Raw genomic sequence first — 27,918 nt, 5'->3', positions numbered from 1 at the left:
GCTAGCAGAGTCCTTGTTGCCATAGGGGTAAAGGAAGGCCCAGGTGATGGAGGCCACTTGTTGCCTCTCTGTTTTCACATAGCAACCATAATGTATCTCCTTTAAGACTTTTATAATCTTACCAGTTGACTTTAATTCATTTCCTTAACATTCATCTAGAAGTATCATCATATCTTTGCAGTTTGGGATGTAATCTGCAAAATGGAAGCACTATGAAATTAAATTAAAGCACTCTTTAATGCCTACAGTTACCAGGGTATCCACTGTCAATGGGAATTTCTATGGTGTTTAAACTGAATTTCAGATGTCAGTTGATTGAGGAAAGTTAAAAAATCTGCCACAGTTTGAAGAAAATGAAAAATAAATGACTATTCAAAGTGGATGCAAGCTCTCTGGTCAATTTGGGTGTAATAACAAGGGGAAAATTATCTGCTGAAAAATAAATTTTTGGATATGTTAAAAAATTTAAATAAGGCCTTCTTCCAAAGTCCATTTACTTCCATAGAACTCTTTTCACTGACTTCAGTGGGTATTGGATCAGGGCCTAAATTACCATCTTGTAAAGGTGGAAAGTTTGCAGTGCATTCTAACAGTACTGTATTCAAAAGCATGTGTATATATGTCTTACACCCCACTTTTTAAATTATAGGAATTTTGAGAAAAGCTTGCTGCAGTAATATTGAACTGAAAATAATCTGGAAACTCTTCAGAAATACTAGTACAAGAAGTAAAGAGTCCATTAATAATTGTATGTGTGAACTAGATGCCAGTTCAGAAGGTGATAATACGATGTTGATCATCTCAGATGCTGCAAGCCTTAGTCATCTGAAAGAAACTTTGGCAGTTTATCAGATGCCAGTGAAAAGTGAAGGTAAATCTTACTGATTACTGATAAATACCACCTAACATTTGTCAAGTCCTTTAGCTTTAACTTTACAACACATTGGTTTCTTTCATTTTCTGCAGAAGCTTTTGATTTTAGTATTGTTTTATCTCTTGATCTGTGAAATCTCCTATGGAGTGGACCAATGCGAGTCTCTTGCCCCAGTACTTCTTAATCTCCAAAGTAGCACCATAGAGGTTTTGCAGATATGAGAGTGTTCAAAGCTGTTCTAAAGCTTTGTTATAATTGTTTCCTCATTAGGAAATTTCCTCCTTGTAAGGGACATTGAATACCATGTTACAAATCATGCATTCTACCTGTTTACTTTTCTTGAGTGTAATTGCTGCAAAGACTGTTCTTGTCAGAAAGTCTTGGTATTGACTTTTGCCCACCTTTTGATCAATAATTCTGACTTTATTTTTTTTGTGTGATCTTCATCTCTTAGCTTCACTACATCTTTGTTGATGAAGTATTTTGGCTAACAATGCTTTGTTGCCACAGTGTGGTGGTTGAATCTGAATTATTCTGTAACTTCCACACCTTTGCATTGCTCTACTTAAATTTCTGTAAGTTTGAAGGAAGTCTGATACCCAGCCATTCCTTACTGGATATGAATGAAATGCTCTGGCCATTTGCTTTCTCCTTCAAGGATATCATTATGTTTCATAACTTGTTGAAAGGAATATTTTGCTTCTTAAAGCAAATTATTTTTTTTCTTACATGAAAATATCAGATCTGTCAATGATCTGGTATTTTTGTGTCCTCTCTCCAAGGGCTGTGAATGTTTCTGAAAATCCTAGGAAAGCTTTGAAAGGTGAAATGAGCGTAGAAGCAATACTACCATGCTGCAGTGGAAGCTTACTGTCCAAGGCACAGCCTTTGGCTAGAAAGCAGATAAACAGCAAAACCATGTGGGTCAGTGGGTTTTTTCAGGAGTCTGGAAATACAGAAGTTGGCAAATCGGATATTGACAGTGGTACTTGGCCAAGAAAATATATACACTTATTTTCTCATAACCGGGGCATTTGCAGGACTTTTACAGCTCTTGCCTTTGGCCTTTTAGGAAATTGATAGTAAGATTTTTCCTTTGAGATGCTGTCTTGTTCAGCCATCACACTGAGAGGGAAAATTGGTTGATACATAAAAGGAGTGCCACACACAATTACTGTTGACTGGAAGCAAGCAAAACTCCACTGAGGTCTGCTGAGCTCTCTATATTTAACACTGAGGGTGCATACCAGTTTCCCCTCCACTCCAAATTTCTCATGTCTTACGTAGTATTCTGATCAGAAAAAAAAGATAAGGATAATGAGAACAGAATCATTTATACTTCCTATAACAAATTACAGTCCATGAATTGGAGGTGTATACCCCACTGGTATATGGAGGCATATACCAGTGGCTGAAGCAGGACTCTGCAGAAATAATGTGTTCAATATGAAATGATTTCAGGTGTCAAGACATGAAACGTGTAATCCTTTAGCAGCATTCGGGTGGCAGAGACCAGAAGTACGGTTCTTACTTTTGTTCATATGTTGGCAAGTCTGGTGTTAGGATGGCATAGTTAATAGTAAGTGGATTTTGGCACAAGGACTCTAATTTAGAAGTTGCTAGGTCTGCAGAGGTTGGTAAGCATTCCTTACCATGTTACTTTCTTGGTAAATAAGAACATTACATTTCAAAATGTGAAGTGCAACTTGTGATCTTTTATCTGTTTAAAAATATCTCTTGATGCCTATATAAAGTACTTTTTCTTTCCTTTTGAAAGACTTGAATGCCAGTTTATCTTTAAATGCTGTTTGGAATGAGAAGGAATATTCTCTGACGAGTTACTTACAATGCAGGAGCTGTGTCATTCAGTCGATTTCTCCATGTCCTTTGATAGGAGCTGAGGTTATTCATTTCAATAATAAAGTACAGTCTTGGGTAAGTCAAATTAGTTTACTTTGTACATTAAAATGGTTACTGAATTATTTGTATCTTAAATATTAAAATACTATTTTTTTAAAAGCTAGAATGAAAATTTTATCTATATGAATTGTGTATGATTCATCTAATTTCTACCACAGAGATTTGAAATTATAGTTAAGAGCTGGGTTCGGGTCACTTAATGTATTTGTAGTTGTCTGTACCTAATTTGATGCAATGCCTATATTGAAAGGGATAGGAAAATAGGCAGCAGCTATGCATGTCTTTCATGAAAGGAATACGAGAACAATACCTATTTACACAAATTATATAGTCAGACTTGAACTTTCAGACATGTAGTTTTATATTATTTCTGGCACTAAAAAAATATTAATCAGACCCTGATGGATGAACATGGACAAGGTCTAAAGGAGTCAACAGCAAGAAATATATTTATAGGTATTGTATTTCCAGTAATTTTTGCAAAGTAGATTCTTGATTGAACTCTGTGAAAGCTATGTGTATTTTTGCTGTACTCTTAGTAATTCCTTAGTTTTAGATAAAGACAGAGGGTGAGGCTCCATCCTGAACGAGCTGTGCAGGTAACCTTAGGACACCTATGCCTTTCCTCAATTTTCCCTCATTTGTACTGTGGATATAAATATAACTGAATTTAATCAGATTTTTGAGACTAAAACTTTGCCAAAAACTGAGTACAATCCTTAAGTTTTGAACTGTGTCCATCATTATCCACTGTACAAGCTATTTGAAATGCACTATACAACAGTGCGATGATGGGACAAAGTTTATGAAGCATTACTTGCCATGAGAGTTGGAATTTCAGACACTATTACTAAGATTTCATGGTATTCTAGAATTCATTTTGTATCAAAGATAATGAAATATTGAATGAATATATACTAAAATAATAGGAAATAATAGGATCCTCTGTGGTATAATGAAATTATTTGTTTTATCTTCTTAACAGTCTCTTTCTGTACATTTCAAATAAGGGGCTCTGTAACACTGCCAGGAAATCAGCAGCATTATGTTCCACTTTTGTTGCTTTCCGTGGCTGGCTGTGCAAACCAAACACTCATCAGTTTGATTCATACTGCTTGGCTAGGTAGGCAGTTGGAAGGGTGGACTGGCTGTCTTTCATCCCAGGTGCATCAGGCAGAAATGTGTAATCAGCTGGTATTGGGTTTAAAGTGTTGTGCTTTTATTAGTTTAAAACAAACAAGTGTTATGTTCTTAGCCTACTTGCAGATTAACTTCTTCTGTTTCTTTAAGCTAGAAAGACACTGTGAATTGTTTCAGGTTTCCTGAAGAAGTGTCTTCCTTTCCTATTCTTTTCTTGTATTCTGTTTATATCCACTAGGAAGAAATCTCAGTAAACTTCTAGGCCTGGAAGAGCAATGAGGCAACAAGGCCACATCTGGCTTTGGAGAGCAGTTCTGAAAGCTAATGGCTTTCAGTAGAGATACCTAATCTGTTAATGCATGTCTGTTTCAGAGACAGGCTTGGGGAAAAACATATCCCATCATCTTAAATAGACCCTTGAAACAATTGTCAGAACTGGCATCTTTGATTCAGATCTGTTGCAAACTGTGTGCCTTATGTCTAGATTAATATGCCAGATGACTTGAATGTAAGAGTTGTGGGGATGAGGAAGGAAGCTACTCTTATTTTTTTTTGTGTGTGTGAAGATAATGTTACTTAGGAAGGTAGAATGGACTGAGGAGGAATGATGGTAGAGGCAAATACAGCTTTAATTTTATCACCTCCTTGCTTTATGTCAAATGGCTGTTGTTTTCTTATAATTGGGAATGTATGAATGCAAATGAAGAGATATAGAATGAGTCAAAGGAGTTTAAAATTATGATTTATTATATGCTATCATATGTCAGAGCAAACACATATGTATTAAAGTGAAGAAGCTGTGATTAAGTCAGTTTTAGCTCCCAGTTACATTCTTGAATACAAGACCCTGCTGTTGTTGAGCAATATATTTGTAGAGATAAGATCAGCATTGTAGTTTATAGTGCTGCCTACCCTGTATTAAATCATGTACACTGTCATAAGGTATCATATGTCATCTTAAATTACTTTGTGTCGTGTGCTGTCTGTAAATCAAGTACAGTTAGTTCTGGAAGGCAAGGAATTGTTCCTTTAATAGAAATCATATTGCTATAGCAAAGCAAGCTTAAAATAGAATCATTGGATTTAAGGTCTGTAATTTACTTCTAGATTTGGTAATCATTTAAAGAGGTGACACTATTTTCATGACTGAATTGTAAGGTAAGATTAACAAATCACATTTTGTTTACATTTTAACATACTTTTTATCAGTTATGCATTTACATGAAAAATTAGGGGGTTTTATTTACTGCCTCATTTTTTTACAAATTCGATTACATCATGTAATGTGTTGGCCACTGACCTAGAAACCTCCATTAACGTATTCAGACTTGGTGACATGAGCGGCATATAAACCAGTATTATTTTTATATATTCCTTAAAATACTCTAAATAATTTTATATTCCTATCTGCAGTCATTTTTGTGAAGTGGTGACCACTTGAGAGAAGAGAGCGCTTGGCTACTTAGAGAAAATGTTTTGGTACCGTAAACGTGGAGGACTGGGGGTGCTGTAAGATCTAGCTTAGCTAATGTAATAAATTGTCTTTCAAATGTTAAAAGGTGAACGAAACTGACAATTAAATTTTTAAACTTATTAAGGAGTTGTTGCTAGAACTGATTAGGCAGTCAGCTGTTGAGACAGTAGCTTTTATATAACAGGATATTGTTTTGCTCATCACGTTACCACATTTGGCAAACTTTTATCTTAATGCGCCTATCGGGAATACCAGTCTGACCTCAATCTGAGTAAAGCCTTAATAGTCGACGTGAGGGATGCTTGCAGGAGGTGGCACGGTCATTCTCGCAGACTGTATATTTGTTATCGCATGTTAATCAGATTCATCATTCTGTTTAATAAAGATTTCATCTGCCACGCGAATGCATAATCGGCTATGTCTGAGTGACCGTCTTTTGTCTTGAGCAGATTGCTAAAACTGTATTAAGCATCATTAGACAAAAATGACGACCTTATTAATTTGTCCTTTATGTGTTTTCCAGCAGATTGGACCTCATTATTATGCAAACACAGTACACAGAGCGGCACCAGAAGTAGCTCATTAATGTTTCTTTCCCTTAGTAGGTAACAGATTATTATTGTGAAGTGTGCATGAAATAATTGCTAATTATGTGCCTGAAACTGTACAGTGATTGTCTGTCTAGATTTTTTTCATATGGTCTAAGAGCACTGTAGAAGGCCATCAGGAGTTCCCAGGTTAACAGTACCAAAGTAAGGAAACCAGAGGAAGTGAATCACAAACCATGCATTTTATCACACATTTTCCTGCCTGTAAAGAGTAAGTAGGACAGCTATGGGTTGCTTTGTAGTTACCTCTCACTACGCTTCTTATTGTGAAAGATATGACTCTCAGCTGGCAAGTAATTTAATGGATATGTCCATTAAGGAATAGATGCAGGCAAGTTTGAACTGTGGGCTTCTAGTAAAAAACCTGTAGATTTTGAAATGGTAATTCCTGAGTTAATGTGGGTTCCTTATTTAAACACCACTAAAATCTTACATATTTGCAAATACTGTTCTTTCTACCGTGTGCTTTCCCAGCTACATTTGCGTTTCTTACAGGCTCTATATTCAGTATAATTCTCCTTAAGATTTGTAAGCGTGACAGAAATTACATGTTAGGATTTGGCATTCATCTGTAGCTTGACAACTTTGTGCTAAGGGTGTAATTGGTTTAAGCTGGTAGCGCTTCATACTTATCCGTGGCGCATCTTCTGTAATCTGTCTGCCACTGTGGCTGATAAGACTTGGCCACAACTGAAGTTTTTGCAGTGTTAGAAATAAAATCCTGATCCATTAAGGGTTTGCATGGATTTAGCTTTGTAATCTGGTTTAGAAATTGTGAGTGGTCAGATCTTGCATACAAGCTGTGCTGTCAAAAAGATGCCGTGAAAACCATAACATCAGCTTAAATTTTCTTAACGTTACTTTTGTTGACAGTATAGCCTAAATGATATAGTGACTATTTCTCAAGAAAAGTGTTTGTGAGTGGCAATTGTTTATTATATATTAACATTGAAACAGATATCTTTGCGAATTAGTAGGAGAATAACATTCATATAAGGTCCCCTCCAACCCAAACCATTCTGTGATTCTAGCTGACATTACTTACATCAGGTAATTTGAGTCTAACTGCATTTGGTTGGTGTTAAATAGTTGCTTATGTCAGCTAATACCATCATTTAAATATGGTGGTGGCTTCATAAAACGCAAGTTAAAATATTATATGCTAGCTGTAAAATATTCTTTAAACATTTCACATGCAATAGATCATTAGTTAGTGTATGTGAAGGACAGACATATCTTACACTTCTGAAAAATCAATGTGAAATTGTCTGCAGTGACCAAATTCCCTTTCCTGCACTGTTAGCTGCTGGGCAAATGGATATTTGCTTGCTAAAACACTTGAATGATACAAATACAAAATAGTTGGTTAGGCTTTGAAGAAATAATTATTTCTTTTATTTTACTTGGATTATTTAAAATGACAGGGAATATATAGCTCTGAACAGGCACAGGGATGCTATTAATTACAGAGGTTCTGCAACCATGATTGTCACCATTTGTAATAAATGCTTTCTGAACTTGTAGTGATAATATTGCATACACTGATAAGTATGTTTAAATACAGTACAAGTGCCTATAAAGGCAATCTTTTCTGTAAAAGCATGCATACAATTTGCAGCTAATTGTTGAATTGAGCTGAAAAGGGTTTGTATCTGCAGTACTTTGACACTGCAAGTCTGCTTCACAAATTGTACTTCTCATTTCCTATGAAACGACATTCTCTGCTTTGCACTTTTTCCCTCCCAGCTACTTTGAGCTTAATAATCTGTTTAGTTACCAGTTTTAATCCATTACCACAATTAGATCTGATCTGTTATTTTCAGTGGGTGATTTTATTTCATACGGAAAACAAGAGCTCCACCACACCAGCTCTTGAGCACTTGCATGAGGCTTCTGGAGTATTTCCACAAATATTGTACTGACAGGACAGGGGTATTGGAACTTACCTGAGTTTAAATCGATTAAGTGTTTTCAGAGAATCCCTATGCAGGCTGTCAGAAGGGAAGAGCCATAAATGACCTTGGAAAAGGTGTTTTGTGTTGCTTCTTTCTGCTGGTGCCAGAATCAGTTGTCTCCCAGGAATTAATCTGTCTGAATTGCTTTACTTGTGCTTGACACTGAATGTGATTATTTGCACTTGGCCAAAAATGCATTCATTCCTTTTCTCTCAGCAAGGGGAAGGAGATCCTCGCTGTGGTCACTGCTGTTTCCTACTGACACTGCTATTTGAATGATGCGGAATGCATTGAAAATACTTGCAGGCCACAGTTACCTTTCTTATAAAAAGAATGTTTGGATGCTCTTTGTCAATATTGGTTTTTGCTGAAGATGCAGCCTTATTAAAGAAGAAAAAATGGGTTTATAACTCTGGGAGGAAGGTAGATGGTGTTTCAGCAAATGCCTCTATGGATGCTAGTGTGTACCCTGTTTCATTGCAAAGTGTCCCATGTATTTATCGTCATGACCCTGTTTACAGTATTCTTTGATAAGGCTGAAAGCTCTAGGTATGTGACTGGATTTGTCATTCTTTAGTTCATTCCTTGAGAGCTATATTTAAGTGAAACTCAATCCTATTCAGTGAGAAATACCTTTTAAGACCTGAATTTTCCTTCTTCTCTTGAATAATAGTACCAGATACTTAAAAGTTTACTTGTGCAAGTGCAGATTTCCATGGTCACTGACAAGAAGGGATAACTCTTGAGTAACTACTAACTAGTTAAGGAGTGTATTGCACCATAAACCCAGTACAGGGAGGGATGCAGAAACTGGCCTGGAAAGCACAGGAATGAGGCCAACTCTTAGATCATAAACCCCATTCTTTCTCTGGATATTCTCATGATATAATTTATAGTCTTTACCCAATTTTATTTTTAAATTCCAAAGTACTGTTTCTTCTCTTTCTACAGTTTAATTCTCATTAATCATAAATGTCTTCATGCAAGATATTGTTAGGAGGGTGAATAAGAAGATACGATCTGCAGAGTTTTTAGTAGGTTGATGACAGCTACATTTCTGTCTCCTCTGATAGAGCTTGCTGAGTGTCAGAAGATGTTAGACACGGGTGAGAAAGCTGGTCAGCAGAGGTGCAAGCCAGACAACAGCAGGAGTGATTGGGGGGAAGCCAGTAAATGCACTATGTTATCTTTCTCACCTGAAAGTATAGCTTTCCCTTGTTGTTGAGGTCAGGGACAATTGTGTAGGTTCCCTTAAGTGTTGTAGGATGATTTCATAGCATCTGATATGATATGCTTTTACCAGGAAGATCTCTTCATTGAGGATGGTTTTTATCATTGATGGTGACAGAGATTATTTCCATTTAAATGTAGCACTAGATCCATAACCTTGTGCCTCTGTGGCTTTAGGACTATGATGTTAAAACGGACTGGTCTGGGCACAAGCCTGATGGGGGTGCATGAAAGCATCTCTGTTCATGGGGGCTGCTCACAAAGGGGTCTTCTGAGAAAAACTGCATACAGGAGAGGAAAAGGAGTTAAAATATATATAACTACTTTAAATATTTTTTAGCAAGATATTTAAAAATACAGGAAACAGAAACTCACCCAACATATATTAAATTTCCCTAAAGTGCTGAGACAGTCACCAGCACTGTGATTTATTGCCTGTCTGGCACTGATAATCAAGTGATCTTTCATCAACAAGCCAATGCTCACTGAAGTTCTGAGTGACAAATGCAACAATTTTGCTTCCTTCTTTTGCAGTAGTGCTGTATTGATGCAAAAATAGAATAAGGTTTTGTGTATAAGAACTCAGGTCATCTCTGCAGGCAAAGCTGGCTTTGAAGGAAAGCCTGAGTTGGGAAGTTTCTGTCCTTCCACTACTCCTAGGTCTTAATCTGTGCCTTGGTCTGTTCCTCTGCTGTGACAGGGCAACTCTTTAAGAAGCTGCATTGCAAAATGCATCTCTGGAATGGTTTGGATTAAGAATATTGCCATTTCTGTCGCATTATTTTTAAACTGGATCATTTCAGGCATTTGATTTGTGGTACAATCGCACAAATGGTTTTTATCACAAAAGTGAGATCTGGGACATGAAGAAGCAGAAAGTTATGCGCTGAGAGCTGGAGCTTGAAAGTTATGGAAAATGTACAGTAGCAGCTGCTGAAATTACAGATTCAACATTCTGATTGTTTTATATTCTAATGAGCAGCCCTTGCTGCAAGCTAGGATTTTTATACTGATTATGTCAGCCACATAGTGCAGCTGCCACTGACTCCTCAGTCAGCAGTAACAAAACCCCTCTTTGTTATCAGTATGGGAAATATCTTGGCCATTGTGGGTGTGAATTCAAAGCAGAATAGCAGTCATGCACAGGCAAAATTAAAAGCTCCACGATTCATTGACAGGAGTCTAAACGTTGTGTATAACTAACTATATTCAAGTCTTTTTTAAATTCGTACTTTACCTTGTTGCATAATTAAAATATAGATGAAGCAGTTAAAGCATCTGAATGCCACAGAACTTTTGTTCATTAGGTGCCTCTAAACTTCTCATCATTCGTTTTGTATACTGAACTCACCCTTCTTGTTCTATTATAAAATGCTAACCTCCAGTCAAGGTAAGCACATTTGTAATTGAACTTCTCTTTTATTCTTAAAGTGAGTGAACCTTCAAGTAGTTTGACACTTAAGTTTACTAAGTGATAGCCATTTTTCACACTTTAAGAGCCAAGTGGTTGTAGTAGAATGAAAGAGGGAATTAGATTTGTTGCAGATGTTTTCTAAATCAGCTACGCCTGGGTTCTGCGAGCCGTTCCACCTTCTAGGAAAGTAGAATAAAATGGACCTATATAATGTGAATATAGTATTATAGGTTTACCTAACTAAACTCCATGGTGTGTGTCAGACCAGGCAGACTGTGGTATGAAGTGGACAGGGATATTCTCTGCGGTAGTTATGCCTGGCTAGTTCGCTGTAGGAATTCTAGTTTGGGAACTTTTCTAGTTCTTAAATTGCAACCATACAGCAATAATATAAGGTAGGGGGGTGGAAAGACAGACAATTACAATCATTCTTCCATATGTAATTTGTATATGGTATTGGTTATTTTTATTGTTTAAGTTCATAGTTTCTTCGTATTGATGGAATACAAACATTTGGCCAAATTCTTTGCCTGAAGTAAGTGGAGCCAAGGACAAATTTGGATTTCTCCTCTCTGAAAGGCTTGAAATAATAATAATAATTTAAAAAAAAAAAAGGCTAAGATTTTAAAGATTTTTATGGTATTTATAGATAGATGTGTGGCTATACAGAGGTTTAACCACGTCTTTCTTCAGGGAGGAACAAAGCTATCAGATAAAACAATACCTCAGCACATTTGAATTCACGTAAATGGTACGTGACTCCAGACATGTTTGAGCTGCCTTTCCTACGGCTTCCTAGTACAGAGATGGAAAAAAGCTTCTCAAAACTTTTAGCTGGTGTTCATTAGGTGCTTTGAAATGGTCAGATTAAAGTTTATGTAGAAGCAGGAGTTATTATTGCTTAATGGACTTGTGTCAGTTTTGTACCATTTCCATGCTACAACAGCATACTTTTAAATTGTGAATTTAAATATTTTAATAATGTAAAAATAATGAGTGTTTTCATTCTAATTGATACAGAATCATTAAAATCTATGTAGGATCTCATTTATGTTGTTTTTTTTTTTTCTTAATGCAGCGTATAAAATGGTTATTTTAGCTTTAGATTAAAGTGAAGAATTATTCTTGGGCAGTTTTGATATCTAAGTTTTGTATTTTATAAACCTCAGCTGCAGTTCACACTTGTGGAAACTGTAACTGTCCTTTTATTTTTAACAGCAGCCTAGGGTATGGTTGAAAGAGGCATATTTCCATTTTGGCTTTTGTTTGAGCAGCTTCCAAAACATCAGTCTACTTTTTTTTTCTGGAAAATTTGCCAAGTCTAGCTCAGATCAAGTTTCTTTGTTAATTTGTTCTTTTAAGCATCTGGATCAGAAACCATATCCCATACTATGCAGTAATGAAACATTTGGAAATCATCTGAGAAATCGTAGTAAAGGCATGATAGTACTGTACATTCTTTTTAAAAGTAAGAAATCTGTAGCTTACAGAGTAGTTTGGAGGGGTTTTTTTGAGTGAATGTGATTTTGCTTGAACCACCCTACCATGAGATTACACCTTATTCTTCTGGGAAACAAGCAGGCGGTATCTCTTGAACTGTTGTCATCCCTCTTATCGCTGTAAACTATGGGTTTGCTTCATGCATAGAAATATTCCATGCCAAATTTTAACATTCTGGGATATTTCTGCTTGGGGAAAATGTTTATAAATAAAGGTTATTTTTAATGTAACCCATAAAGCTAATCTGCGGCAAACTGGTAAATGATTTGGTTTAGTTTTTCTCATGTATTGAAGTACTTATGCTTTTTAAAAGAAGAATCAATGCGGTACATGTAAGTTCATCAGTGGAGCTAAACCCCTTCATTTTACTAGTTTAAAATAAATCATTAGACTTCATAGTAATAGAGAAAATGTTTTTCTCGTGTCATAAACTTGAGAGCCATTGTGTAAAGTCAAATCTGCTCATGCTATAGTTTCAGTATAAATTGTGTTGAAGAATACAGTTTGAAGAGAAACAGATCTAAATTATAGTGGTAAAGAATTAGCATGCCCTCTTAATTAGTTGTAAGACTACTAAATTGAAGAAATGTTTGTCCATTAAATACAGTCCTCCTTGTAAAAAAGTCCTCAGGAAGGATGGGGAAAAGAAGAGAAGGCACTTGGGGAATTTGGAAAGGAATATGTATGTTCTGCATTACTTTTAAAGCAAATATATTTGTACTCTGAAAAGAATTAGTGCTGTAGCCAAAACACTCATTACATTCCTCCGCAGTGCGCTGTCCACATGACTGACTGTGATTAAGAGGCAAGCTTTATTTTGGGGTTTTTTGGTATAATGCAGATGTCTGAATGTTAATTTTAATGAGTCATTTTTTAATTAATTTATTTCCAAACTATTTTGTTGCTTTGAAAGTCATGCAAAGCAACAAGAGAACCCCCATGAATGGAACCAGAATGTTTCCTTTCTTACAGCTTGATTTCAACTATCAGCTGATAAAACAGACCCCAAATCCAAACCACTTGTTGCTTTGGATTTTGTTCTGAATGTCACCTTCAGGGAATGAATCTGAGCCAATTTTCTCTTCAAGAGAGTGGAATTTTTACTTCCTTTCTCTTTTAGGCTCGTCTTATCTACCGCCACTTTGTTATATGGTATCCCTTGTAAAATGTATTCTTCCACAGTATGTATTTCAGCAGTTATATTAGAAACATTTAGCCTGTCTCGAATGACATTAACGTGGTGGATAATCAAAGGAGACAAGTCAAGAGAGGCATTTGTCAATAATACAAATTTGTCCTTCATCTCAAAGTTTATTCAGCAGCATTCAGGGAAATCCTGCTTGTTTGACAAGAGTATCAGATACTCTTGCAAAGGAATTTACACAAATATTTAATCTCTCTGCGTGTGAATAATCACTTTCCTCAGTGGGGCACACATCACGCTCAGGCCTTCCTGGAGTCATCGGTTTACCTGGCACTGGGGATAGTGTGTGCAACAAGTTCTCGTTTCTCCAATTTCCAAATACAGTGCTGGGTTTGGTTTGCTTTTAAAGGCTGTTTTCTTGCACCCTTCTGTGTCATCCAACATGATTTTTTTTTTCCTCCCCTGGTGTTGGGCCTGTTTGCTCAATTGTGAATGTCCTTGTAATGATGAAGGAGAAAGCATGAATGGTTGTACCACACAGAACAAGGAGGAAAAAGCAGATGGCTGCTCTCTTAATGGGGCTTCTCCACTTGATCTCACAGGGAGAGAGACCTTTTCATTGTCAGAATTTCTCAAAGCTCATTGATTTTTCATTTATTTGCTTTTGAATCACTGCTGTGCTGTATCAGTAGATGCCAAACCTTTCGCTGAGCTGCACATTTCACTACTTTTGTGATACTTGGTCTTTTAGGATTCCTGGACAGAACTTTCCTTTCCCCTTTGCATTAGGAACACTCATTAGATTCTGAATAAACCAGGCACAGTCATTCTTTTTTGTGGTTGCTTGTTTAAAATAATCTAAATACAGTATATTTTTTACAGTTTTTGCTTAGTACTTCAAAATATGAAAATAAAGATTTAGCAGAACGATTTTGCTTTCTAGTTCAGCAGCTCTGGGTTCTTTTTATATAGCAGATTTTCCCCCACAGTTCTGTTTAAAATGCATTTCTTTAAATAAAACAAAGCCCACAAAAGAGATTCTGGATGAAAGTTTAGCCATGTTGTACAGCATTATTCAAGTTCTTCATCCTCTTCTGAAGGAAACTGGGACGGAATGCCTTGAGATCAAGGTTGCAGAACTGAACAAAGTTTTCCAAAGCTCTATGCTTAAGCAGGAACAGCTGCAGTCTTGTATTGCTGCTTTTTTAATTAATCAAACCCACTTCCTCCACTGTATACTTCCTTATGGTCTGGAGCTGGAAAATAGGAAAATAGGAATTTAATACAGATTCATGTTTGCTTACTTATGTATTTGCTTTTATAGAACAAATTAATATAGCTAGAGTGTTATTTTTCTCTTCTCTATTGATCATCTTACTACTAGTATTTTTATAATAGACTGAATCACAGTCCTTCAAAGCTTTATTTTCTGCAGTTCTATTCATGCCAGCTGTCTCTTGGGCAGCAGTGGAGCTCTTGAGAGCAGGAGTAGTAGAGCCATTCCTCTGCTTTATAGCACATATTACACTATATTAACACAGTCTGTCCCTATTACAGGAGGGTTCTCAACCATTTGTTTGGTATGATTAGAGATGATTGCTAGTCATTAAAGATTCTATTGATTTTCTTTTTGGCAAAAGTTAGGAATGTCAGCTTATTAGCTCATTTGTCATCACTGAACTGGGGGTTGAATCTTTCTTCATTACTGTGTTTTCCAGTAGCGTGACTCTGAACTCCATTGGGTTTATATTGTCATGACTTAATCTTAGAACTCTGTTAAAGAATTGTTTTGTAAAGGAGGGGGAAGCAGTGTTCGTAGCGGCATCTGCAAAAGAACATGAATTTCAGTCATTTTGATGCTGCATGGCATACTAAAGAAAAAAGTTGAAATGTTAGCATTCAAAAGATGCTTCCTTCCCACTTGTGTTCTGTATTAAGCCATAGGTACCATACTAGACCACTGAAAAGTTAACTTATGAAAAATGTAACCCAGGTCTACTTCTACTATTTTTCATAACCATTACTGTTGGTTTGGGTTTTTTTTTTTAATTACTAAGTTTATGGATAGATTAAATGACATACACAGATAATACTAAAAACTTTGTGAGTAAAGTGCTTAACATGAACTTAAATCAATACACACCTTTGTCCACTGGTGTGCATTTGAATCTGGGCTCCTGGACTCCACTGCGAAGTCCTGCTCATGCCAGTAAGTATGTTTTGGAGCAGATAGACTATGGACGTATCTGTTTATTTGAGAGTTGGGAAAGTGCTGGAGGAATAATGTGGATGTCAGTAAGGTTGAGGGGTGGCTGGAAAAACAGAAAACAGCTGTAAAAAAAAACCCTATGTTTAAAGTGTATTTAGGATGGAGTAGAAGTTTGCCTGAAAGACCAGCTTGAAATGTAGAAATACCACCACTTGTGATGATAACAAAGGCTTATGTGCAAGTAGCACACGTTGTGCTCTTCGAAGAGGTGCCTGTTTCCTTTTAAACATCCAGGGTAATGTGTCACTTTCATTCTGGTGGTAATGTTATGGAGACAAAATGCACAGATTTTCTTCCTGGGATAAGTAAGGTGGGTGGATGGTTCCCAATTTAATTCCTAGAAAATTGTGAGTATAAACATCAGCTTTCTTTGATTAAATTAAATTTTTAGTGCTTGGGATTGTACAGTAAAGATAAGAAACAATACAAATATGTTTTAAAAACCTGAAAAACAAAGATAGATAATTTGTTCTTGTAGATTTTATATAATTTTTAGGTTTCAGAGACTGGAGTTGTGACTTCAGACCACGTCACTGTATGAGATAACTGGTCCATTTTGGCAATGAAATTTCCATATTACTCAATTCTTTATTGCATGTGAAGTCAGCCATGTCATACCAACTCTACGCAATAAATTTTCAGACCTGGAACAATGGAAGAAACTTTGATGATCCCCTATTTAAAAGAGTAACTGAACAAAGAGCTGTGAAAGTGTGGGATAAAACAGTTATTTGAATTGGAATTCCCAGGAAGAAGTAATAAATCCTTTAACTAATGGGAAGGTTTGAGTGATAGGCAAATGTGCTGTAGCCGGTGTTTCAAGAGCCATGGATCTGGACCCAGACAGGAACCAAAACAGGAGTCAGGGGTCTGGAAGTCTAAATCAGAAACTGATATATAAATCAGAGGTCAGGAGTGCTGTTTGGAGCCACAGCTGCTGCCTTATATTGCTGACCAAAGGCTGCCTTAAACAGAGTTATTAATCCAGTCATACAGGGTGGCTGTACTTGCAGTTGCCGTTACTCACCTGAAGGGCTGATTTGTCCAGCTATTGCTAATAGAGATGGCTGGAGAACTTGTCTTTGAGCCTATTAGATTTAGCAATGGGACAGTATTCTGATAAAAGAGAAAAACAATTATCTTAGAGGGAGAGGTTGAAAAAGATTGAGAGAGTCCTTGTAATTCAGACAGCAAATATGAACAGGATGTGAGGAGTTTGGACAACTTTGAGAAATTTGGTTGAAGCTTAGAAAATTCTCAAAATTATGAGATGTTGATCGATGTTTATTGTGGGATTTTATTGTTTTAAATCCATGTAAACCCACTGTGTCCACTTTTTCTGTTATACATGTGAAGAGATGACATGCACTCTCAGATTCCTGGGGCTGTAGGGAAGGACTGTTTCCATCAGCAGAAACTGTGAGGGTTATCACTAGGCCGGACTGTGAACTCCAATTTTATAACCCTATCCTTAAGAAATATGTCAGAGAGTCACTACTGAGTTCTTCTCAGGTCAAAGGAAGCAGAAGATTATATATATCTAATCCGGAAGAACAGCCTGTGCTGAAGGGGAGCCTTCTACTTACAGCAACACTGGGGACATGTCCAGCTCATTATTATGGCTGGGCGTTTGCAGAACTTGGCTGTTGTACTAGAAGAAGCTTGTGACATGGTTTGAAGTGGTATCTGAATGGAAATTGAAGTGGTTTAGCCAAAACTAATGTGTTTGTAGTTTTATTCTGGAGGCGGAGCCAGGAAAAGTATGTAGCAATGTGTCACTCATTACAATTTATTGTAATTGAAATGTGCATCCAGTGGAGTGTGCAGAATGCTAAGCATGAAAGACCAAACTTAGCCATATGTTCAACACACTAATGTTTTAGACTTTAGTTTGCATCTGATTTTTGTGTCAGGTTGTTTTCTATTTGTATCTTTGCTTTCATTGCTTTGGAAAGAAGTGTGGAAGACAAATCAAATAAGATTTACTAATAGCAGATAGTGGAAATAATAAGTAAGTGTGGTGATATAAAGCCCGTACAAGAACATGCTGGCTTCCCATTCTTTTTACTTTGTCTAACAGTGAATCTACAGAGCTATATAAATGTAAATTAAAGGTGCTGCTGATGATTCTGGTGACATTTTATAGTAGGGGCAGTTATTATAAACTCAGTACAATTTCCTGAAATATTCTTTAGGAGCTACTTCATAAGGTACAAGGGTGTGTGTTTGTGTGTCAAGTGGAATCAGTATCACAGCAAAAGAATCATGGGGATGCCTGTGTAGTTTTTTGACTTTGTAGTATAAAAATTCTTTATTGTGCAAAAGGTAACTGAGGTAGAAAAGGCTTTACATTAAGTGTAATATGTTTGCAAACAGATTATAAATTGCTGCTTATCTTGTCCCAAGTTATATTAAAAGCCCTATTCTAGAATCTAATGATAGGAATATATGGGAATCTCTGTTTCCATACTAATATTTTTTAGGTATAAGAGAGGAAATATGCCCGATGATATTAATTTGCTGTTAACTAATAAAGTACAACATCAGTAACCGGCAGTTAATCTATCAACTCATGCCATGACATCTTACTTGTTGTTTTAATATGTCATAAGCATGAAATGTGTTTTTCAGGTATGTTTTACATTTGCACCAGGTAATGGAAAGTACAATATATTACGTGCTTGTGCCCCAGAGGAAACTTTTAAACAAAAATAATTGAATGCAATAAATCTTCCCTTGCGTTCTTTCTGGTATGCCTTCTACATTGTATCGTTGAGTTCATACTTCCAGAAAGCCTTGTTGGTAGTGACAGGATAACAGTGCTGATGCAAGGGACAACTGCCTTTGTTTTCTTTACGTGTCAAGATTGGCTTAATTTTCTCTCTCTTTTTATTCTTCATTTCTTCAGCAAGTGACGACTTTTTTTTTTCCTGAGATTTAGAGTCTTATTACAGATTGCTGTTACTATTGGTAATAAGACTATAGTTTTTCAAATAATTAGGAACATCCACAAGCTAATAAATCTGTCCTAAAATGCTCATTTGGGTGTGTACGTTGCATAAGTTTGTGTTCAGCCGTGTCTCTGCATGGTGATTTATCAGGTGCTTATTTTCAAATGTTTTCATCGTACACAGTGGTGAGATGATTTGATGCAAAGTAGGTTTAATAACTTCAATGCTTAGATTATTATTCCTGTTAGGTGTATGGTTTATTTACCCCCTTATCAGACTCTAATCTTAAAGACTGCCTTGTCCTTTGAGTATGCAACTCATTTTAGTTGGTGCCTAGCAAGTATAAGAATTTCATAAGTCACCTTTTACAGCATCTGATATACCACTTGGTTAGTTGCTTCAGGAGGTATAGAGGTACATAGTAGGCCATGTAATGAATATAAACTTGACTGTAATAATTATTGCCCTCTTTTTAATTGAATATACCATTTCATCAGTCAGTGGTGGTTGCTTTTCAAAGCAGTATAGCTGTGCTTAACAGTGGTGATACATTGTACTGAAAGTTTCTAAGAATATACAAATGGAAGAGTTTTAGAAAAAAGGAATGGTGTGGATTATAAGTAATCCAGTAAAAATAAATGTAGCCCAGGCTTGCAGTCCTGGTTCATCCAGCTACTTTCCCCACCCAAGTGTTTGTTTAGCAGGAAGTCTTCTTGAGACATGTTGAGAGAGGAATTTCACTCAAAGCTGGTTGGACAAGTCCAGTGTCATGTAGTTTCAAAGCCAGAAGCAGTCATGCTTTGTTATAAACTATTTCCTCTAAATGCTAATCGTAGCTTGAGACAAATATTGATCTCTCAGCACAATGAATGCTGTATTGGGCTATAATATAAATATTAAAGACACTTATGTTTGGGTTTGTCATTTCCTCGGTGATTTTATCTTTTATAGAACTACAAACATTACAAAAAAAATCAATTAATCTGATTTTGATGATAGTATAGAAATAAAAACCTTAAAGGTGCTCTCGAAGTGTCACTGCTGAATTAAACCTGTTTCAGAATCTTCTTCTTTGTAGAAGTCTATTGAAAAAACCAAAATCTTAGCCTAAGTCCTACCTAGCCTAGAATGCAAAATATTACCAGCAGACTAAAACATAGTAGCTGAAACCAATTGCAAACAGATGGGATTTTCTATTCTGATTGGCCATATGTTGCCATAGTAAAAAAATTGAAAAATCCAGTCAAAACATAACTCATCTGAAGGAAATGACCCTGATAGTTCCTGACGACTATATGGAATTTTTTAGAGCTAACGCATAGAATATATCAAACCTTCTGGAAGAATGGCAGGTATTTGTAAAGGAAGGGGTAGAGTGTTTGGGGAGTTCAGAGGGAAAATACAGCTTTGGGGGAAAAAAGCCCCAAACCCAGCCCACCACCACCACCAAAAGCTCTGCCATCTACACAGGTGTAAACAAAAAGTACAGAACTGGCACAGGTTTAAGATGAATCACGCAAAGCCATTCTCCTGGGCATTGCTTCATGGAAATGAATAACTCTAAGTGGCTGAACAATGTAAATCACACTTGCACTTGGAAAACCTCTTAAAATACAAATGTGCTTTATTGCTAATAGACTGGGAAGTTTATGGCTTTAAAATGTTCAGTTTTATGTGACTTATTTTAAGAATAGCTCATATTCACTTACTTTTTAGACCTTAAATTCCTGTATACACATCCCTTTGATTATTTATAATAGTTAAAGAGCTAAAAAGTATTGTTGCTATTTAGAAATAGATATTAAACGTTTATAATGGTATGCAGACATATGATGCTGCCCCGTACCATAAGTGCTTGTAGTGCTTGTTGGGTTTGTTGTATCTTTTACTTACAGGATGTATAAATTCATTAATAGGGAACTTGTCTGATTTGCCTATCATCTAGATAGCAAACCCTTGAAAGCTCATTTTGTGTTGTCTATCCAAAACCTAGCATGATGGTACTTCACCCTCAATTAGCCTCTTTTGGGAATTTGCAACTGCAAAAAAGAATAAACCAGTATTCATAATGATTTATCTGATTACTACAATGCATATATTTACAAATCTGTACTATGTACAAAGCATATAGATACACAATATTTGTATATTTAATATCCTGAATTATCTCTCTGTCATCTTTAAGGCTGGTATGTGGTACTACAGGTGGTTTTTAATTCTGTTGCACATTTTAAACTTGTCCTAGGACAAAATCCATACCTTGGCAAATCCATTTAGCCTAGAGTTTAAACACTCTTCACAGCATTTGAAAACTGATTGTACCTTGGGGACTACCTCAATGGAGTTTGTATGGATTAGTACCAGAACATGCAAAGTAAGTTGACAGTAAAACTTTCACTTGTGTTTGACTGAGCTCATGTAAATATGATACTGATGAAGTGTGACTAAATCCCTAGTTAAAAACTTAAACTGCTTTTGAATATGAGTTTAAGATTATTATGTAGTGTCATTATGCATGCAGAAAGTAATTGAGTATTTTTCCCAGTGGAGGTTTATATACATATACAGGGAATTGTGTTTAGTTGAAATCCTACTGAAAATATGTTAAAGTTACATGTTTTTAATATTGACTTGAATAGTAATTGAAGGTATTAATGAAACTCTTAACAAACTTCATAGTTCAGTTTATCATTCTGTTCTTAACTTGCCCTATTTTGCCTCCTTGATATAACTGTTAGTTGTCTGAAAATAGACATATATATATTCATTTTGATTATGGCTTTTTCAAGAAGGCTTCCTATTTTAGCAGCTTTGAAAATCCCAGTTTAAAGCTGGTTCTACAGGTTTAATTGAGCATAAGATTTCCTTTTTCCATATCAAAGCCTTCTGGTTTAGAGCAGGCTTCATAAATATTATATTTTCACTGCTGTCTTAAAAAAGAAAAAACTAAGAAAAGTGACTCTCCCAAATTATCTAGTTTGAGAAACACTCAAATAAATTAATTGTATTGGAATAAATAGTTTATGCCAAATTATACCCTATAGTAATTTGAAACAAACTTCAGCTAGGAGAAGAAGCGAGCCCAGTAAATGCCATTATTTCTGTAACTAGATTTTAAAATCTGATGTCTCTCTAGTTTCCAGGACTAAATTGGTCTCTGCATGAATGGTAAATCTCTGAGGAGCCTATTTAGAAACTTTTAAAAGAAGACTAAGGCAAAATTCTAGCTTTAAAAAGAAAAAAGCGCTGTGATTGACTAGCATTGCATAAAACTTCTTTAGACATGTTTAGAATCTGCATGGCATGCACTGTCTCTTGTTTAGGTATGACAGTGTTTACAAACTTTATAGTCTGATGAATGAGCAAGTGATTGGAGTAGTTTGAAATAAAAGTATTGTTTGCACAATGCACAGAAGCTAAAATCTGAAAAAGAATCAGTCAGACATAGGAATCGTTGAAGGATGTAACTAGACAGACATTCTAGTTTGGCCCTTTATACAGAGACAAGATCAAACATAATTAGACCACGTTTGTCATCTGAAAAATCTTCACTGAAAGAGATTCCGCAGGCTTCTTGGGTAGCCTGCTAAAGGGTTGCCCTACCTTTCGAGCTAGAGAGGCTTCCTGTATGCAGCCTTAATCTTTGCTGCAAATTAAGCTCGTTTCTTCTTGTGTATCCAGCAGCAGAGGCAAAGACCAGTTCTTCAAGGAGAGGGAATAAAACGCATGTTGAAAGGTTTGGGAGGAGTCAACTTTTGTAACAATGCGAAGTTAAATTTAGTACAAATGTTCAGAAGAAGAGCATCTAATAGCTGTTGAAAGACAAGTGAGGGTAGCCCTTTATTGTTATTAACCTCTTTTCTCTGGAACTGTCAGAGGGAGAAAAAACTCTGCCCTCCTGCATGAGCTTCTGAGTCCAGAATCCTCCTGTGTGTGTGGCTGACTGTAGGCTGGCCGAGTCAAACAGAAGCCATAGTTGGCTGGAGGCACATTCTGGTTACAGCAAGTGGTGGACCTGGATGTAGGCTTGTGCCTTTCAGGCTTGGTTTTTGTTTTTTCCTCTCACATTTTTGCCTGTAATTATTTTTCAGTAAAAATCTGATTCAGATCCTGTTGGTATCCATTGAAAGACTGATGTAAAAGGGCTTTAGATGGGGCCCTTAAGCAAATCAAAAGGAAACTGTCTCCCTGTGAAGGAACGTATTTGTTATGAATGCTCTTAATAAGTTCTTAGACTAATACTGCATTTTGCAATAGTGATTCAGTGTTACATGTTTCGTAGTATCTCATCTTAGTATTTGAACTTTAAAGAGAACAGATAAAAATGATTGACTGCTATGGATCCAAAAGGGATTTTATCACTGCTGCCTTTCTTCCAAAGTGGTCACTGCAAACTTGATTACAATTTGATTACTTTGCTTGTAAACAATAAGAGAAAAGGGTTTCTCATTAGAGAAAAGAAAAAAAAAAAGATGAGCTCAGCAATGAAAGAGAAGCGTTTGATGTATATGAAAGACCGTGATACATTTCATGCGTTGCTGAATTGAATTGTGAGGCTCCCTGAAGCAGGTTATAACATGTGCCTTGTGCGTAAATGGATTCCAAAAGCAACTAGAAATACTCATGGAAGAAAGCTCTGCAACAAGAATTGATTTAATTACTTCAAGAACTGGAAACAAGATGTTAATAGAGAGAAAACACCCTACCAGCTCTGGAAATCCGTGGACTGGAACCTGGGCTATGGGTCATTGTAATTCTCCTGAGTTTTTTCTCTTCCTGGTCATTTAGGCCACTCTTAGAAGACTGCTCTTGTGCATTCAGCTTTATTCAGATTGGTAGAGACCTTTGGGGATCAGTAGTCCAGTCTCCTGCTCAAAACAGGATGTAATTCAGACTGGATGCCTTGGGACTTTGTCCAGTCTCAAAACCTTGTGAGTAAAGGTGGAGATTTCCCTGCTTATCTTGGCCCCTGTTGCACAGCTCAGTTATCCTCTCAGTGGTTTGTTTTCATTTCCTTATATCTAGTCAGAACTTACCCTGTTTTCATTTATGACCAATTTCTTGTCCCACACTACCCATCAGTAAGGAGCTTGGTTCCTTCTTCTTGGTAACCTTCTTGTAGGTACTGGCAAGCTCCGATTGTGTCCCCAGTTTAAGCTATCTCTTCTCCAGGCTAAACAAGGCAGTTCCTAGCTCCTCCTCCAGCAGCCTGACTTTCTTGCTGGCCTTCTGCTGAACTTGATCCAGTTTATCAGAGTTAGTCTTGTAGTGGGCGTCAAGGATTGTACACCTCGATTTTGTGGTTGCCTGTCACCTCAATTCTGACAGAGTTTGAACCAAGTAGTATTGGACACTGTTAGAAATGGGGCATGGGATGAAACTGATGATTAGATTTCCCTCTATGGAATTTTGTCTGTATCTGAATCTTTATGTTCTCATCATCTTAAAGCACTTTACAAGGGCTGATGTGCATGTATATTCTCATACAAATCTGCCCACACTTTCTAAAATGTATTCATTTGTAAGGGCTTTCAGAATTTGGCCACTTTCAATGAAAAAGTTTCCAGCCAGTTTCTAATCTCTCAAATCCAACTTAGATGTAAAGGTTCTCTATGGGGGGAAGAAAATATAACTATGCAATTTAGGCAATAAAGAAATACATATACGATGGACGGTAAAATGTCGTTAGTATTCCAATGTAGTCTGTAATCTATTTTTAACTTTTACTCTACCAGGTATTCCAATTAAATTAACTGCCTTTTATGTGTGGCAGTCTGCATAGAGTGGATATTAATTTGTCTCTTGTGTTTGGAAAAAGAATGTAGTTAAAATACTAATGTTATGATAAGCTCTATCTATAAAATATTAATCTCTGGAGTGAATATTATTATTGAAGGGACTTAGATGTCCACTGTAATGTAACAAATAATATTCACTAATCCCACAGTTGACTGTTTAAATGAATAAAATATAGCTTTATTAAGGTGTAAGACTTTCTATGCATCAAGTGACACAAACCCAAAACTGGCTTTCTTATGGAAATTACATTTTCATACTTTTTTTTTTCTTGTGTCCCAAATTTAATGTAGTTTTTATTATTCTGATCTTTTTGAAATTTCGGTCTAACATTAAATCTATCTGACCTTTAAAGAGAAAGGTTTTTTCCCCCAACTTGGATTTCAGTTGTGCTGTGCATTTTAAAACACTTCTGCTGTTGAACTGTGTTTTGCAACTGGATGAAGAAGTCCCAATAGCTTGGGATTGCTACTTTGGATTGGTTCCTGTAAACTGGACTGCAAAATGCATAGAATAAAATGGAGAGTTATCAGTAAAATGTATTTTTAATTGTATTTGTTAAATATATGTAGATCTTAATTAGTGCTTTATCATAAAAGGGGTGCAACAGAAAGAATCGGGAAAATACTTGTCTCATTTTCATGTATTTTGCAGGATTGGTCAGGGTGTTTTTTTGCAGGCATATAGTATATAGTTATCTAATGTCATGCATAGTTCTTAATACCTTCCTTTCAGTTGCCACTCAGCTTTTGGGTGCAGCATATTGAATACATTTACTAGGAAGAGTTTCGTGAAACCACTTTTTAAAGAAATGGCATAATAGGTTGCAGGAATAATTCAAGGGATTTGTCACCTGCTGATACTTGAGGAACAAGTATAAGGTCTGTTTGCCAGGTGAAATCACACTGAATATACCAAGAGAAGACTTACTAGGTTACCAAAATGATAAAGAAGGGACACAGGGTTACTTAAATGTTAATAAAGTTGTCCCTGCAGGTGTAACCATGGTGGGGAGGGACTTTTTCTTGATAGGTACCAGGTATTAATTTAAGCAAGCAGTGTTTGAAAATGTGAGGTTCTCTCGTATAGCTCATTTTAAAGTTATAAATAATAGAAATAAAGCTGTTTGGGGCTGGTAGCAGGGGAATACTTTTTTTTCTTAAGTGGCCAAAATGCTTTAGGACCAGACCTTGCAGGGATGCAGCTACCTCAAATTTCTCAAGAGCCTTTCTGTTACAAAGAGTAGGCTTTTTGCTTTAATTCCATGGGCTGTGAACATTCACAGTGTACCAACACAGTGAAATAATAATGTGGTACAAAATTAAGGCGGAGGGGGACAACCAAGCACTGCAGTTCCAACAGTCTTCTGCACACATTTCAATACAATAGTCAGACATATTTCATCATCTATATTTCCTTATTGTACTTAACCTGGGGTCGCTGTAATATTTCTTAGGTTTAATGCTTCCAGATTTATTAAAGGGTTGCTGATAAATTCTTTAAATTCAACATGACTTATTGATTCATGTACTTGAAAGATCTTTAATATCCTTTCTGTAGGTTTGATTCCTTAAGTGTTGTAAAAAGGCAGAAATTGGTAATTGTTGGTAACAAGATCTCGGGGGCCTTAGAACTGTGTGTCATTCATTTAGAGAGGATTAGGAAAGGCATGAGCTCACAGACCAGGAGACAGTGCAGAACAAACCCACAAATATAATTATGGATAGTACACACAATAGGTGGTTTAAGCATGTCTGTTGTAACAACAGGAATTGGGTAATCACGTATACCACCCTGGGAGAGGGCAGTTATCTTGTAAAAGAGCCCCTGGGTTGAAATGCAGAGGAAAGGCAGTGATCAAATGCCTCCTGAATTACAGATGTTTACTTTCATCACTTTATTTGATTAGGGTCACAATGGAAGAATAGTGTGCTAAAGTGAAAAAGCATTTTGTGCAGGAAGCAAAAACTTGCTGCTATTGGAGAGCCAGGTAATTCTTATCCAAACCAAAACGGAGCATCTCTCCTTCGCAAACTGAGTCACCACTGAATTGCACTGAAGCCAATAAAAGGATGAAGGAATTACATACATACGAAAGCAAAACTTGTCTAGGCACATAGCATTTAGACTTAAAAATGATGAAGCAATTACCTCATTAAATGACCATCCAGGAAAGGCAAGTAGCTGGTACAAGCAAGACAATATGGACTTGGCAGAGCAGAAAGAACTTGGGCTAGAACCCAGTTCTAACTTTTATTTCATATCCTTCCATCAAAAAAGAGTTCAGATTGTTATTGTTCTGCAGGTTAACTCCTTTAATCATATATTTAGGTACGTTTCCAGAGAGACATGGGAAATCTCTCAGCTATCCATCTTCTAATGAATGGTCCAGGTAAAGCTACCTACAGTATGAGTGCCCTTCACACTCTCCAACTGCAACTGAATGTCACATACAGCTAATAGGTTATCTGGAAAACCTGGCTTTAGCAGCCGTAGCAGATCATTCATTAGAAGAGGTTCCATGTGAAGAAATAGGAAGAAGTTAGCAAAAATTAGAGGGGATTGTACTTTCTGCCGACTGGGTGTATTTTTGTGTGTGTGTGTCAGAATATTAGTGTGAAAGAATGCTCAGATGCGTTCTGTCAGTGTGCAGGCAGGATTAAGAATGTGAAACTCATTTATGGAGAGAAAAGCTTTATTGCTCTTGCAGTACACTTGGGTAAATTTGTGGCCTCCTCAGTCATGGTTAAGCAGGGTCAAGATACTTTTTATCACTCTTTGGGTGCGCAGAATTGCATTACAGGATGGTATTATGCCCAACTATGATTACTACCAGACATGCATTTTTTTGCTATCAAGAATTTGCAATAAAACCAGCATGAGTTCATGTGAGTTTTTGTGGCGTTCATCCAGAATAGCTTCCCAGTGAACACTGTGCCAGATATTTAAAGCAATAGGGATATCTGCCTGATAAGTTATTTTTCTCTCTGGAATCTAATGTTCAGATCCTCCTGTCAGCCTGAGTGTTCTCCAATTGCATTCCAAATTTAGCTGATGATCTTGCAATACTTTAGACAGAAAGTGGAAGTGAACACATGAAGTGCCAAAAGAAACTATGAAAGAAGTCTAGATGTAGCTCAGCAATAATTCATGGTTGATGACATTACCAGAGGTGATGAGTTTCGCACACATGCACATTTAGAGGAGATGTATTATTTCATAAAATGGAAAGCTGCAAAATCAATAGGAACAGCAATGGGACAGCGTGCCAGGAGTAGACATGGCATCCTCATTGAATTTAATAAGCAAACATTGCCTGATGGTTTTGTTGTTAGAGCATTGTGTTCTCAAACCCATCTCAGCATTAATGTGCATTAAGTCAGCTACTGAGAGCTCTGCGTGAATCTATTGTAATTCTGATGTCTGGGAATATAGAACATGGATCCTATTTCATTTCTGTCAAAGTTTTGCTAAGATACTGATACCAGATTACTTCTGATCATTGTAAACACATGCCATATTGGTTGTTATTGATTGACATGCAAATCTTTGACAGCAGAAACCCAGGCCATGTCAATTACTGGCTGTCAGTATGACAGTCACTCTTCTTTTTGCTATGATTAAATTATAATGCCATTAGGGG

At 36.5% G+C, this 27,918-nt stretch overlaps 1 protein-coding gene across 3 annotated transcripts in view; it reads left to right on the top strand.

The window, feature by feature from the left end:
* BRIP1 (BRCA1 interacting helicase 1) overlaps positions 1–27,918 on the top strand; it is a 114,766-nt gene that overhangs the window by 64,083 nt on the left and 22,765 nt on the right. For 2 of the 3 annotated variants that reach the window (XM_061470548.1, XM_061470549.1), the window contains exons 23-24: positions 650–871; positions 2,652–2,809. In XM_061470548.1, the coding sequence (XP_061326532.1) occupies positions 650–871; positions 2,652–2,809 (380 nt within the window). The remainder of the gene's footprint in view (positions 1–649; positions 872–2,651; positions 2,810–27,918) is intronic. The other variant, XM_061470550.1, reaches the window with a different exon arrangement.

Source organism: Pezoporus flaviventris, unplaced genomic scaffold (genome assembly GCF_033815535.1).
Source record: "Pezoporus flaviventris isolate CSIRO_AGI_PZ_B2104156 unplaced genomic scaffold, CSIRO_AGI_Pfla_v1 ptg000063l, whole genome shotgun sequence".
In the NCBI taxonomy this organism is placed as follows: Eukaryota; Metazoa; Chordata; class Aves; order Psittaciformes; family Psittacidae; genus Pezoporus; species Pezoporus flaviventris.
This window is presented reverse-complemented; position numbering and strand designations above follow the sequence as displayed.